Source organism: Panthera uncia, assembly GCF_023721935.1.
Source record: "Panthera uncia isolate 11264 chromosome C1 unlocalized genomic scaffold, Puncia_PCG_1.0 HiC_scaffold_4, whole genome shotgun sequence".
Lineage (NCBI taxonomy): Eukaryota > Metazoa > Chordata > Mammalia > Carnivora > Felidae > Panthera > Panthera uncia.
The window spans coordinates 80,409,967-80,425,797 of NW_026057585.1; the positions used below are offsets into that span (position 1 = coordinate 80,409,967).

The 15,831-nt window shown below is 39.7% G+C and overlaps 1 protein-coding gene across 1 annotated transcript in view; it reads right to left on the minus strand.

The window, feature by feature from the left end:
* RBBP4 (RB binding protein 4, chromatin remodeling factor) overlaps nucleotides 1–15,803 on the minus strand; it is a 21,624-nt gene extending 5,821 nt beyond the window's left edge. Inside the window, exons 1-10 of the mRNA XM_049617570.1 lie at nucleotides 15,635–15,803; nucleotides 14,906–15,053; nucleotides 10,073–10,218; nucleotides 3,462–3,635; nucleotides 2,995–3,110; nucleotides 2,717–2,877; nucleotides 2,494–2,620; nucleotides 2,279–2,356; nucleotides 181–257; nucleotides 17–74 (exon numbers count right to left, since the gene is read on the minus strand). Of these exons, the coding sequence (XP_049473527.1) occupies nucleotides 17–74; nucleotides 181–257; nucleotides 2,279–2,356; nucleotides 2,494–2,620; nucleotides 2,717–2,877; nucleotides 2,995–3,110; nucleotides 3,462–3,635; nucleotides 10,073–10,218; nucleotides 14,906–15,053; nucleotides 15,635–15,650 (1,101 nt within the window). The 5' untranslated portion in view covers nucleotides 15,651–15,803. The remainder of the gene's footprint in view (nucleotides 1–16; nucleotides 75–180; nucleotides 258–2,278; nucleotides 2,357–2,493; nucleotides 2,621–2,716; nucleotides 2,878–2,994; nucleotides 3,111–3,461; nucleotides 3,636–10,072; nucleotides 10,219–14,905; nucleotides 15,054–15,634) is intronic.
* Between the last annotated feature and the right edge of the window lie 28 nt (nucleotides 15,804–15,831).

Consider the following 15,831-nt stretch of genomic DNA (forward strand, 5'->3'; position numbering starts at 1 on the left):
AGTGTGCGTAACATACCAACAATTCTGGTGGCCCATCTTCTGCATCTTCTGGGGATTGTTCCTCTCCAATTTTACTAACACAAGAAAATTTTTATAAGTTAAAACATTTATCCTGAGTAACTAATTTGGGAAAGTATAAATAAAGTTAACTCCACAAAAAGTAACTAACACAAGATTTACCTTAAATCCCAGACGTTCAGTCTGCGATCAGTACCACTGGAAGCCAAAATAGTCTCATTGTGAGGCGACCACTGAACCTATAGTAAGAATGAAGGAAACAGAAAAGCGTTTAGAAAATTCAGGGAGAGGGGCACCTAGGTGGCTCAGTCAGTAAGCGTTCGACTTCAGCTCAGGTTGTGATCTCACGGTTCATGAGTTCGAGCCCCACGTCGGGCTCTGTGCTGACAGCTAAGAGCCTGGAGCCTGCTTCCGATTCTGTGTCTCCTTCTCTCTCTGTTCCTCCCCCACTCACGTTCTGTCTCTCTCTCTCAAAAAACAAATAAACATTAAAAAAAAAAATTAAAAATTGAGGTGAAAATACCTAAATTATATTTAACAATTAAAACATTTTGTAAATAAAAGAAATCAATGTATTTTAGATGTTATAAAACTTGACAGCTAGATAATATTGTTTCTTATATGGAAATAATCTATCACTAAACCTAGGAAGTCAGCTTTTGTTCTTTCTCACTTTACATGTATGTAAAATTTTTTTTTTTTCAACATTTTTTATTTATTTTTGGGACAGAGAGAGACAGAGCATGAACGGGGGAGGGGCAGAGAGAGAGGGAGACACAGAATCGGAAACAGGCTCCAGGCTCCAAGCCATCAGCCCAGAGCCTGACGCGGGGCTCGAACTCACGGACCGCGAGATCATGACCCGGCTGAAGTCGGACGCTTAACCGACTGCGCCACCCAGGCGCCCCGACATGTATGTATTTTAAAGATTTTTAAACTTTAAAGTAGGCTCCACACCCAAAGTGGGGCTTGCACACACGACCCCCAGATCAAGAGTTGCATGCTCCACCAACTGAGCCAGCCAAGTGCTCATCTTATATTTTTGAGGATCTGATCTTATCTATTCTTACTAATTCTGGCTTCTGGCTGAATGTAATCCAATTCTGACCTTAGAACCAAAATGCAAAACACATACACACAATATCTATTTTCTCAAATACTTACTATGAATTCAGCACTATAAAACTGATAAAAAATGACTTACAATAATGACTTTATTAAAGTAAGCTACTACACACACAACAAAATCACATATTGTTACACTGTTTGATAAGAAAGTCCTAGGTTCACGGTACGGATAAGAGTGCATTAGTGACCAATCCTTAGGGAGGAATTTAGACATACTCCTGGCAAGAATACCATTACAGGCAAGGACAAAGAGACAGAGTAAAGACAAAATGTTCACTGGAGAGGCTGAGAGTAGAAAATAAGGTTAAGTGAGACTAAGTGCATGGGAAAATGGCTCACCTAGAGACTAGTTCAGAGGCCACTTTCACACAACCAAAATTAAATTTGACCACTTTTAGGTTCTTAACACCTGACCATCTTTTATTATGGTGACTCTAAATGGGCCTTTCCTTGCTACAGAATTGTAAGCTCTTTGACAGCAAAGACTAGAACATATTCCTCACAGTTTTCCAGCAATAAGCTTTGAACATAGTGCAACATTTCTTGACTGAGTCAGTTTTTCCAGATTAAGAAAGGAGCTTAAACTCATGAGGCAGGAAACATGGGAGCTAGCACTTTAGGCTTCAACTACAAAATCAACAGACATGGTAAGTTCTGGAAATAAGGTAAGAGACAAGCGTCAGAGACAAGAATAAAATCAGACCCTAATTTTCCTTTTTTTTTTTTTTTGGTTTAATTTTTTAAGTTTATTTATTTTGAGAGAGAGAAAGAGGGAGGGAGGGAAGGGCAGACAGGGAAGGAGATGGAGAATCCCAAACAGGCGTGCAGCCTGACGCGGGGCTTGAACTCACTAACTGGGAGATCATGATCTGAGCCAAAGTCGGACACCTAAACGACTGAGCCACCCAGGCGTCCCCAGGCACTAATTTTCTTAATACCTCAAGAATATAAGTGGCCAATGACCAGTTTGAGGAAGTATAGAAATAACAATCCCAATTCCTACAGAGATTAGCATAGACATGTAGAAGGTTTTTATTATTTATAGTAATGGGATAAGCCACAAGTGTGCCTACTCACACATCCAGGTTTTCCTTAAAGAAAAAAAAAAAAAAAGCATGTTAGTTTCTCTTACTTGGAATATTTCATCCTTATGTGATTCAAAGGAATGCAACTTAAGTTTCAGATTTCTCAGATCCCACAAAGCAACGGTCTACATACAAAAAGGAAAGCAAGAACAATAAATTTTTTTTTAATGAGAAGAAATTCCGTAACTAAAAGATCTCTATGCATTCAAAGGAAGCCAGAGAAATTCACCCTATGTTTTTTCTTAAAATAAAACAAACTGACCTTGTCAGCTGATCCTGTGGCAAGAATGAACTCACTGTAAGGATTGAAAGATAGGCAGTTCACTTCAGCAGTGTGAGCATCAACTGAGTGGCTTGGTTTGGAAGTATTGTTTGAACGAGTATCCCAGCTTTGATAAAAAAGAAGAAACAGGAAAAAAGCTTAAAATAGGTAACAATATAAAACTTAGATAACAAAGAAAAAATTAAAACACGATTCTACTCACATCATAAGTTTCTGATCATCAGCAACTGACCCAAACAGAGACTCATGGAGCAGATGCCAGGAAACGTCTTCTACTACTGCTGTATGCCCTGTAAAGATGGTCTTCGCATCCACAACTTTTCCTTCCTTTGGAACAGCACTGATGTCCCAGAGGCAGATGGTCTTAAATGTAAAATTAACTATTATATAAATGGAAGATTCTCACTTTCCCACACACCCCAGAAAAGAAACCAACTGATAACTAGCCCAGATTTGCTTCAAAATGGGAAGGATACGCACATGGTCATCTGAAGCACTAAGTAAGTGCCCACTGAGATTTGGGTTCCAAGAAAGCCCATAGCCTTCCTTCTGATGTCCACGGAGACGCAGGTCGGGGTTGCACTCACCAGAAGGGTCTGCAAAGTAACAGACATATCAAGACTATCCAGAGCTCACTTCCTCCTTGGGTCTACTAAACATAATGGAATTTTGATCAAGAGTTTGAAGGCTCTTCATATCTACAGCGATACAGACCCATTATGATCAAAGACAGAATGCTTAAGATTAAAATAAGCATCACTCTATTCTGTGTAAAAAAGCACTTTTTTCCCCACCTGGGTAAGAAGAATGAAGAATACCACACATACCAGTATAAATCACCAGTATAAATTATACAAAGAATAACAAGCAATTAAATTCCAATTGAGTGGAGCAATGTATTCCCACAGCGACTCATTATCTGTATTTGAACTAAAGAGGGCAGGTACCTGGTTTGGAAGGATGTTTGGTATAGTCAAAAACAAGAACATCGCTGGATGGAGTCTTTGTTGCAATGATGCAAGGGTTCTGGGGCATATAGCGTGCCCTGTTTACTTCTCCTTCATGGTTGATCTTGATCTCTATTTCAATTTTTCCACTAACTGAGCCAAAACCTCCAAATTCTGTAAATAAGAAATTGCAAATGAGGACAAAGCAAGAGATACCCTATGTCACTCAAATGATGACACAGGCCAAGTTTGCTTTTTATCAGCAAACTGATGTAAGAGAAGTAATCTAGACATTTGTCAGCAGTATAAAGTGTTTTCACACCTTTTATTGATTCTTATTGCAATACTACACAGTAGGGAACAGTTAATATCCTCAGAATTTTTACAAAGAAAAACAGAAATTTGGAGTACCTCCATTAATGTGTTCCTAGTGACATGACTTTGGCAGAACCTAATGTGAATCCCCATTTTTTGATTCCCAGTCTAGTATTCTTTCAGCCATAACTACACCAACTCTGGAGAGTTGTATAATTAATAAATATATATGCTATCTAAAAGTAGGAACACTATACCAATTCCACTTCAAAAGTAGGTTCTTGGGGTGCTTTGGTGGCTCAGTTTGTTAAGCATTCAACTTCAAGTCAGGTCATGATCTCACTCACTGCTGTCAGCGCAGAGCCTGCTTCAGATTGTCTCCCTCTCTCTGTCCCTCCCCTGCTGGAGTTCTCCCTCTCCCTCTCTCAAAAATAATAAACAAATCAAAAAGCAGATTCTCAAGCAATTAAAAAAAATTTTTAACATTTATTATTTTTGAGAGGCAAAAAGAGACAGTGTGCAAGCAGGGGAGGGGCAGAGAGAGACAGGGAGACAGAATCCGAAGGAGGCTCCAGGCTCTCAGCACACAGCCCGACATGGGGATCAAACCCACAAACTGTGAGATCATGACCTGTGCTGAAGTTAGACGCTTAACCGAATGAACCACCCAAACACCCGTCAATAATCAATTTTTAAATCTCACTTAAAATACCGAAAGTGAATAAACAGAACCTAAGTTACTATTTTAATGAATATTAGAGTACACAGTATGCCAGGTACTAAAGAGTTCTTCCTATACCATTTATTTGAAGACCTAGTTTGGAATGTCCTTTCTGAAATACCATCACACCATTATCTTTTCCCTATACCATTTCTTTTAGTCCAGGGACAAAACACAGAGCCCAAGAGGTAGTTTCGTTTTCCTAACCCCCACTTACATATGCCAACCATGATCCTTAGCTGAAATAAACCAGGCAAAGAATAGATAAAAACATTTCTTATTCACATTTGACTACTGTATGCACTTAGTTCTCCCAAGTGTCACCATAAAATGTATAACAATATAATTTGTGATTATGTAAATCTTGGCAAAGCAACATATAAACAAACAAAGGTAGTTAACTATCACTCAAAGAATTACAAAAGGCAGAATAAGATATCTAAGTAAGAGTCGGATGTTGGCCTAACTGCCACTTAGCTTAGTGATTTGGGGGAAGACCTTCAATTTCACTGAGCCTCAAATACTTTATTCATAAAGCAAAGCTGTGAAATTAACTCGTAAATGAAAATGCTGTCAAGAGTACTGTTACTAAGTGTTACACTTTTAAGGACAAAAAAAAATTTTTTTTAAGTTTATTTGGGAGGGTGGCAGGGAGAGGGAAAATCCCCAAAAGGCTCTGTGCTGTCAGTGTTGAGCCCAACATGGGGCTTGATCTCATGAACAGTGATCACGGCCTGAGCTGAAACCAAGAGTTAGACAGTTAACCAACTGAACCACCCAGGCACCCCAGGACCAAAATCTTTTTAAAAAGCAAGGATATAGATGGGTAATATGGCTGGCAGATTAGATAACTTTCAACTTCCAAGTTAACTTTTAGATGTTGAAATGCAAATGTTTCATACAGGCTAAAAATCTAAAAATAAAAGCTCAAAATAGACACTAAAAGAGAAAAAAAAACATGTTACATGAATTTTCCCCCAGAACTCTAGACCATGAGCATCTATGATGTAAAAAAAGAAGGCATGATAGGATGTGATTGCAAGGAACTTTCAGTCCAAACACACAGAGATAAAATGTAACTACAGATGACTATGACAAAAAAGCAGAACTACCAGAAAACAGATACCAATAACAAGGGAAGAACAACAGCTGGCACAGAGCCTGCAGAGCAAGGGTATTAACTACAGAATGTGGGGTATTTTGGTGTGGGATACATACTAAACAGAGGAACTCTAACTGTGGATAAAGTACAGTAATAAGTCAGCTTAGAGGATTCACAATTGAGTTTTTGTGAAGATGATGACTTATCAATTTAAAAAATAATTAGGGGTTCTCAAGTTAAAGCTGGTATATGAAAGACCAAAACTGAAATAGGAAAGATTGAGGTATCAATGTACAATAATTAAATGGCTATCAAAGTCCAGTTATATTTCTATTTTGTTTGCTTCTCTCCATATAAAATGGTATTAAAAAAACTTGAGCTATAATGTAGTATAAGTGCCTAGTTTGACAAATTTTTACAAATGTATACACTAGGAAAACCACCACCCAGATCAAAATACAGAAATTTCCAGCCTCCCAGAAGGTACTATCGTGTCCCTCCCAGCCAGTATTTTCCCCAACAAACTAGGTAACCGGCACTGACTTCTACCTCTAAGCCACTCTTTCAGCCCATAAAAACCTTTTCACTATAAAGAGTAAACTCTAATATCCGTTAACTATCTCATCATGATTTAATAATAGTTTATTATGTATAATTCAGACAAAAGACTAAAAGATATCTTAAAAAAAAAATTCCCCAAACAAGTTGCTAGAAATAAACTTGATATTGGACGATCTTGGTAACAGAGTCATTTAAACGTAAATTTTAGAGGCACCTGGGCGGCTCAGTCAGTTGTGACTTGATCTTACAGTTAGTAGGTTCAAGCCCCAAGCCCTAAACCCCACAATGGGCTTTGCGCTGACAGAGTGGTGTCTGCTTCAGATTGTGTCTCCTTCTCTTTGTCCTTCCTCTGCTTGCTTGTGTGCACTTGCTCTCTCTCAAAAATAAGTATTAATAAAAATTTTTTACATCTAATCTATTTTATAAGGGCTTAAAACGTGACTATAGCCAGGCTGAACCTAATATAAACACAAATTATTTTAACGTCAAAACAAGACTAAGTCAGTTTTTAGTTTTCACTTTGGAAGTTCAATGATCTTTTGAAGCTATCTGACACCAATTACCCAAAACCAAATGGGATCAAGTGGATGGTAACTCATTACAATAGTTCAATCTGAGAGTCCAGGACATTTCATCTGAGAGTGAGAGAGACTAGTAAGCTATCTACTTCACCACCACCCAAGAGACACTATGATACTATGTACTTCCATCATTGTTAAGACCATATGGAGAGAAGCCTATCCAGTGATCTGAAGATGGGGGGAGAGAGAGGGAAGGGAAGTAAAGAGAAGAGGGAGAAATGGGAGATAAGCTATGTAACCTTAGGGCAAGTTACGAAACATCTATGAGTATCAGTTTCCTTGTGAGGATTAAATAGGATGATTTATATAGTGGTACAAATATAATTACTGGTATTTTAAATTGTTTCTCCATAATTAAACATTAATTAAGGGGGATGAAGCAAAAATTGGCTTGATGCTGTTCAAAAAACTCAATTACCAGAAAAAGACTTGAGTATATATGTTAAAAAATGCCGCTTCTAAAACCAGTGAAGAAAACAATTTGCCAGCAAATGGTTTTTAAAAAATTGGTGGGGTGCCTGGGTAGCTCAGTTGGCTAATAAGTTTCCAACTCTTGATTTTGGCTCAGGTCTTGATCTCACAGTGGGATTGAGCCCCTCGTGGGGCTTCGAGCTGACAGTGCAGGGTCTGCTTGGGATTCTCTTTCTCCCTCTCTCTCTGTCCCTCCCCTGCTCAGGCATGGGCTCTCAAAATAAACAAACATTAAAAAAAAAAAAAACAAACATTTAAAAAATAAAGTAAGATAAAAAATTGCTAACCACTTAGAAAAATGCTTAGATTCCTACTCTGTACCCAATACCAAAACAAATACCAGGAAGATTATAGTTTTAATGGTTAAAACATAAGTACCAGAAAACAACAGCTAAATATTTTAAAATCTTGGAATGATGAAGGCATTTCAAAGAATGACACAATATCTGAAGGACATCAGAGAAAAGTTGGACAGGTAAATCCAATGCTGCCGAGGGCATGGAGAAACATACAAATACGATTGCTATTGGTGGGATTGAATGTTTTTTGGAGGGCAGTTTTGCTCTGATTGGCCTTCCACTTAGAAAATTTATCCTGTAATGGGGCGCCTGGGTGGCTCAGTTGGTTAAGCATCTGACTTCGGCTCAGGTCATGATCTCACTGTTTGTGAGTTAGAGCCCCATGTCGGGCTCTGTGCTGACAGCTCAGAGCCTGGAGCCTGCTTTGGATTCTGTGTCTCCCTCTTTCTCTGCTTCTGCCCCACTCATGCTGTCTCTCTCAAGAATGAATAAACATCGAAAAAAAAAAAAATTAAAAAAGAAAAACAAAACTTATTCTATAGTAAAACTATAAAGGACATATGGTACAAGTACTGTTTTTGAAGTCCGAAAATTGGAAACCACCTAAATGTCAAATAAGGGATAGTTAATTATGACACAGTATACAACCATCAAAAGGAAATTATGTCTAAACAAAACAAAACAAAACAAAAAAGGAGCTATGTCTTACACAAAAAGATGTTCATCAGGCCAGAAAAGCCTATTCTATGCTGTATCCCTAGTACCAAGGAAAAACCCTGGCATTCAGTATTTGCTTTGATTTTTAAAATAATTTATTACATTACCCATCAGAATATTGCTTTGTCACTAAACCAAAAATCCTATTTCAAAACAATTTATCTTCATTTTTTTAAAAGATTTTAATTAAATTTTTTCATGTTTATTTAGAGAGAGAGAGAGAGAGAGAACACACGCAAGTGAGGGAGGGGCAGAGAGAGAGGGAGATACAGAATTCAAAGCAGCCTCCAGGCTCTGAGCTGTCAGCACAGAGCCTGATGCAGGGCTTGAACTCCCGAACCGTGAGATCATGACCTGAGCTCCAGTCACACGCTTAACCGACTGAGCCACCCAGGCGCCCCACAATTTATCTTCATTTAATAAAAAGGAAATTAATGCTCAGAGAGGCTAAATGATTTATCCAAAACCACACAGCTAGTGAGAGGCATAACAGGATCTCAAGCCAAAATCTTCAGATTCTTAGGTTCAGTGCCCCCCCCCCCAACACTAATGCTTATCAAGAAAATAACTTCCCAATAATCATATCACATATACTTGGGTCAGTGACACAAAATCATGTTTGCAGATCATTACCTTAAGAACTTACTACTTTGCATTCTGTATCACCCTAAGGCAAATATGGAGTAATCCAAAGATTAACTGCACAGAACGATCCTGGCAAATAACTGGAGGGAGCTCAAAAGAACTTAGATAAAAAAATGGATTCTGCTAGTCAGGAGAAATCTAAGGAAAGAAACATTAAACATCCTTTTTTTTAAAAAGATCGCAAATCTCAATAAGAGTGTATCTTTTACCTCTTGGTACTAACTTGCGTTCAAGGGTAACAACAAAGGTAACTCACCCATTTCCACCTCTACTAAAAGGGAAAAAGTATTTAGTTAAACCCTTAGGTCATCTCCTAAAAATAGGATACAATTAAATGGCTCATTTCATTTTTATATACATATCAAGTGTCATGGTTGTCATTTCTACCACTTCAATCTGAGAAAGCGTAATTTAAGCCAGTGTTTCTTAGTCTTTTTCCTCCAAGAAACAAGATGTTTTATAAAACATCTTTTCTGACACTCTTGATGAAATTTTAATACCATAGATATCCTGTATATTTATGTACACCATGCACATCTGTGCTTTACACATTTAAAGAATTAAGATGGTTTTCACACATCCCACTCTCTGAGAACAAATTTTCATCCCCTTGGGGGCAATTATCTCCCAAGCTGAGAATGCATGCACAAAAACAGAAATGGTAGACTTTTGGGGCACCTGGCTGGCTCAGTCAATAGAGCATGCAACTCTTAATCTTGGGGTTTTGAGTGTGAGCCCCACGTTGGGTGTAGAGATTACTTAAATTAAAAAACAATAAAAAGGGGCACCAGGGTGGCTCAGTTGGTTAAGTGTCCGACTCTTGATTTTGGCTCAGGTCATGATCTCACGGTTCATGAGTTCGAGCCCTGCGTTGGGCTCTGTGCTGGCAGCATGGAGCCTGCTTGGCATGTTCTCCATATCACCTCCTCCCCAAATAAATAAACATAAGGAAAACGACAACAACAAAAACCTCCTTTGTAGAGAGAGGTTTATAGAAAAGGCACAGAACCATGTTATGTGTTAAGTAGCTCTTCTGAGACTTAATATCTGTACTGCAAACCCAGGCTTTCCAAAGCTCAAAATCTTATTACTAACTTGACAGGTTAATTTATCAAACTTAACATTCGTTTCATGATACTTCAAAAATATAAAAAATATAACCCACACATTATTCCTTCTTTTGTTTTTAAGAGTCCTACCTCCTTTCTCACTATCGTAGTGGGAAGCATCAAACTGAGCATCATCGTTAGGGAGCTGCACACTGGCTATCACAAGGTGGTTTTGTTCATCCGACGTGTGTGTTCCCAGGACAAGTCGATGAATGCTGAAGTCTTTCCCTTCTGGTCTGTTAACAGCAACATATGGTCACTATTCAAATTAGCAACACTGATAGAGACAATGAAGTAGTGATATACATATACATGCAAAAAGGCACTATTATAACCAGGTTTTGAGAGGACAAAGTCATTATGAGCCACATTTCTAACTTCTAAAAAAATTTTTTTAATGTTTATTTACTTTTGAGAGATAGCATGAGCAAAGGAGGGGCAGAGAGAGAGGAAGACACAGAATCCAAAGCAGGCTCCAGGCTCCAAGCTGTCAGCACAGAGCCCTACGCGGGGCTTGAACTCACGAATTGTGAGATCATGACCTGAGCTGAAGTCGGACACTTAACTGACTGAGCCACCCAGGCACCCCTACACATTTCTGACTTTTAATGTATCTTCCATAGAGAAGACTACATAGCACTTAATAGGACTACATAGCACTTAATTTTCTTAACTTGACAAAAAATTTATAATTACTTTGGGTAAAACATCTAAGAGAATAAAATGTGAATTAATTTCTCACCCTCCACAATGGGCTGGAGGTAAACAAAGTAATTGCTGCGTACACTAACACTTCAGGTTACTTCATTAATTTCATTAAAAGGTATAGGAAAGAAAATAATTATTAGATAAACTAATTGTTCAAATATTTACTAAGTGCCTAATCAGTGACACATTGTGCCAAAAACTACGAAGTACAAAAAATGATTAAGACATGATTCATGCCCTTAAAAAACCAGGGGCAATTAATCACATATGCAAATAATTAAAATACAAGTCAATAAATACGTGAAACGTACGTAAGAATATGAGAATTTAAAAATAAATAAATAGGGGCGCCCGGGAGGCTCAGTTGGTTAAGCAACTGACTTAGGCTCAGGTCATGATCTCACAGTTTGTTGAGTTCGAGCCCTGCGTCGGGCTCTGTGCTAATAGCTCAGAGCCTGGAGCCTGCTTCAGATTCTGTGTCTCCCTCTCTCTGCCCCTCCCCTACTCTCGCTCTGTGACTGTCTCCCAATAAATAAACGTTAAAAAAAATTTAAATAAATACATAAATAAATAAATAAGATTGCTTCTGGAATTAAAGAAGTATTCATGAAAGAGGTGATATTTGAGCAGATATCAAAATGAGATAAAACCTAGAAGAGACAAGGGTTTTGAAAGACAGTATTCCAAAGAAAGGGAACTGAGCAAAGGGCAGGTCTACAAAATGCCAGATACCATGTTAAACACTTACAAACCATGCATCAAAAGATGAAGATGAACTTGAGGTTTAGGAAAATTAGGCAACTTGCCTAAGATCACACAACTACTAGAGGGGCACCTGGCTGGCTCAGTTGGTAGAGCATATGGCTTTAGATCTTGGGGGTCCTGAGTTTAAACCTCACGTTGGGTGTAGAGATTACTTTAAAAATAAACAAAAGAACTCACACCTACTAGGACCAATATCCCAACTGACTTTGGACATGGCTAAATGGAAAGAGAAGGCTAGAAAGCAGATTCTAGGGTACTGAGTGCCACCTTAAGGAATTCAAGACTCTATACTATAGAGGGAACAAAGGACCATGGAAAATTTCTAAGGACACAGCACCATTTGAATTATCACAGGAGGATTAATCTGACAGTGTAAAGTAGAGGTTCTTCAAGTGTGGTATCAGGACCACCAGCATCAGCATCTAGGAACTTCATCCAGAAAGGCAAATTAAGTTCTCAGATCCACTCCAGACCTACTAAATCAGAAACCTGGAATGCAGGGCACCACAATCTATTTTACAATCCCTCCAGCTGATTACAATGCATGTTAAAGTTTGAGAACCTTTGGTCTAGATAAGAGATATTATACAAATATAATTCATTGAGGCTTATAAATGAACCATCAAGTGGAGAAAGAGAAAAACCTAGGAAATGTCAAACCAAAGTCAAGTATGATAAAGAGAAATAGGAACAATAGCAGAAAGCCGATTGGGACCTCTATGGAAAGAATATATTCAGTTTGAAAAATGTCATGTTGGGGAACCCAGTAAGATAGTTCAGAGAAGACACCAGTAGGCTGCTGAAAATTCAGGAAGAACTCAGAAATTGGGTCTAGAGATAACCAATAGAAATTCCTCTGCACAGAGGCAATAGGCATCTATATGCTACATAGAAAAAGTAGAGGAAAGAAAAGAGAATTGTCAACACAAAACTGGGAATGTCTACATTTAGACGGCTAAACAAAGAACCACAGGAAGTGGGGGAAAAAGATACTACAGAACTACAATAGTATTTTTTTTTAAAAAGATGAATAAACACCATCCCCACAAGAAAAAAAAGAAAACAAGAAGAAGACCAACAGACACAAAATATTAAACACTAAGCCAATAGGTATGCTTGCTTCTAAGTAATCCTTGTCTTAAAAAAATTAGCTTTGGGGCGCCTGGGTGGCTCAGTCGGTTAAGCGGTCGACTTCAGCTCAGGTCATGATCTCGCGGTCCGTGAGTTTGAGCCCCGCATTGGGCTCTGTGCTGACAGCTCAGAGCCTGGAGCCTGCTTCAGATTCTGTGTCTCCCTCTCTCTGACCCTCCCTTGTTCATGTTCTGTCTCTCCTTGTCTCAAAAATAAATAAACGTTAAAAAAAAAAAAAATTAAAAAAAAATTAGCTTTGGGGCTCCTGGGTGGCTCAGTCAGTTAAGTTTACGACTTCAGCTCAGGTCATCATCTCATGGTTTGGGAGTTTGAGCCCTTGCATCGGGCTCTGCACTGACCGGGCACAACTCTCTATCCCCCCTCCCCCACTCAAAATAAATAAACTTTAGTCTAATACATTGCTTTCTAAATTGAGCTACTAACTACATTATATAGGAAGGTTTTTAAAAATATGGTTCCAGAATGATTTAGTAGGTATGCAGTGGCCAGTATTTGGGATCCACTGTTCCAATATGATGCATGCAGCTCATGATTGTGGAATCACCATTCAACTATTTTTCATCAATTACTCTGCCACCAGCTCCTAAATGGTTTGAACTACCATTGAGAACTCCTGACAGAAATGGCTCCACTTAACCTGAACTCAAGTAATTCTGATGATCAGTTAAACATGGGAATTCCTGGTCATGACAAAGCTTCTGACTCTAAATTTCTAGGTATTTTTTTAGAAGTTTGTTAAACATCATTAGGACAGATCTCATTTTTAATGCCATTGTGAAGATAGCAGCCTTGTTCTTAAGTCATTAGTAAAATTTGTATCAAATTTTATTACTTGTTGAGCTGAAACATGGCCTAATTAACCATATTCTGCAAATATCTTGAATTCTAAAGACATGAATTTTGAAGAAATGGAGTTATTTAATACACAATGTAATTTTTAAATGCTATTCTGAATAGTGAAACAGTTTTATAATAGAAAACCCATTATTCCAACAGGCACACTGGTTTTTATAAAACCTTGTATTATTTAAATTCACCTTCATCTTTGCATTGTTATTTCCTCCTGGGAGACTTTCGGGATACCCTAAATTGAGGTGATTTTTTCCTTCCTCTGATAATTTTATCTGTGCCACTCTCATGATAATTATTTTTCACTGTAATATAGTAGCCCCCCCCCCCCTTCAGTTTGGTCAACTACAGTCCCATCCGGAAGCAGATGATCTTCCTTCTGACTTAACATCAGGTCAGTAGTAGCCTAATACTTCATCACAAGGCCCATGTCATTCACCTCACTTTATTTCATCACACGTGCATTTTATCTTCTCAACATCACAAGAAGAAGGGTGAGTACAGTGAGAAATTTTGACAGCAAGAGACCAGCTTTTATTATGGTACATTATTCACTCAGCTTTTGTTATGGTATATTATAATCATCCTGCTTTATCATTAGTCTCTTATTGTGCCTGCATTGTTTAAACTTTGTCAGTTATGCATGTATAGGAGAAAACATTAACACATAGAGTTCAGAACTATCCATGGCTTCAGGCATCCACTGGGGATCTTGGGCCATATTCCCTACAAATAAGGTTTGGGGGAGGGGAAATCTACCACACCATATACACAAGGAGTTGAGGTAGGGAAGGTGACTTATCTCAATTTGCACACCCTGATATGCGGCACCTACCAGACCCTCAATAAATGTAAGCTAAATGAAATATTATTTTATCCTCTTAGAGGTAAGCTTCGCACGTGTAAGACACACAAGTGATTAATCTTTCACTATGTATAATTCCCTTATATAAAAACCATCCCATCCTCAGGTGTTAGTTCTAAATATCCTAAGTATCTCCGTAAAACTGCTCTTAGCACATGTATCTATAATTATTAGTCTACACCAGCCTCTTCAACTAGACATGTGCTCCTTGAAGGCAGGTACCACGTCATACACATCTTTGCATTAACCAGCTACTACCTATACATTCAAACGTTTTCCTGAAAGTACTAGAATGACCCATCATGGCATTTTTGGAAAGCTGACACGTTTTATATTATTTGGCCAACTATAGTTCTAACAGGCTATTCATTTCATATCAGGAAAAGAAAACAAATTTTCCCTTATCAGCTAAGTTGCAAAATTATTTTTACATTTTATTTATTTTTTGGCCTAGAAAAAAACGTCACCAATAGGCTTTGATCACGTGCCCTCTCCAAGAGACTGGCGGAAAATAGGGAAAATCATTGTGAGAAATCTCCACTGAGGAGGACACAACAAAATAACGTTCAGAAGATTCACGTCACCTGGTTACATCTGGAAGCCACTGTGCAGTTAGGCTAGGCCACTCCAGAGCATGGGTCATCACCAAATCGTAAAGAAAAGGGGTGTTCTTTTTCCATATTTTGTACTCTTCGTTGATCACACGTTCTTCTACTGCGTCATCAAAGGCTGCTAAAAAGTTAAAAACAAATTAAGTTAGCAAACACAAATGGAAACGTTGGAAACACTTCCAAAGCTACCGGCACTGCTCGATTCTGAAATGGAGATTTGCCTCAATCTCCCCCAGGCGGAGGTACCGACCCCCCTCCCTACCGTCGCGGGCCCGCAACCACTCTCGGGCCAGTCACTCCGTTAGGCGTTAGGGCGACGGCGTCGAGCTCGGGAGCACGCTCCGGTACGCGCTAGGTCCACGGAGCCGGCGAGGAGGCCCGAGCACCGGCCTCTGGGATAGGGAACGGCGTAGGCACTCCCGGGAGAAGCGGGCCGACCGACAGGGAGCGCGGGGAGGGACCAAACAGCCTCCGCCGCCCCCCCCCCCCCCGCCACTCCGGCAGCTCCACGCCGCGGCGACAGGCCTCCGCGCCGCTGGAACAGGCGCGCCGTTAGCCCGACCCGCGGGGCGATTTCTCCTCACGCCTTCGATGGTGGAGACAACACTCAAGAGTCGGGCTTGCCTTCACTGCTAGGCCCTGTCGAGGCCGCGGCGCCAGCCCGGCACCCCCGCCCTCCTGGGGCAGCCCCAGCACCCTCACCTTCCTTGTCGGCCATGGCGGGCAGGCAAGCCGGGGGGATCCCGGGGTCTAGCGTTGCGGGAGGGGCGGGGAGGCTACGGGCGCTCGCTCGGCGCGCGCGGCCTCTATTGTTTCCTGCTGCCCCTGCGTGAGGGCCGACTCGCGCACCTTCGCGCCAACACTGGCCAATCCGAGCGCAGCGAACCGCGGGGTGGGCG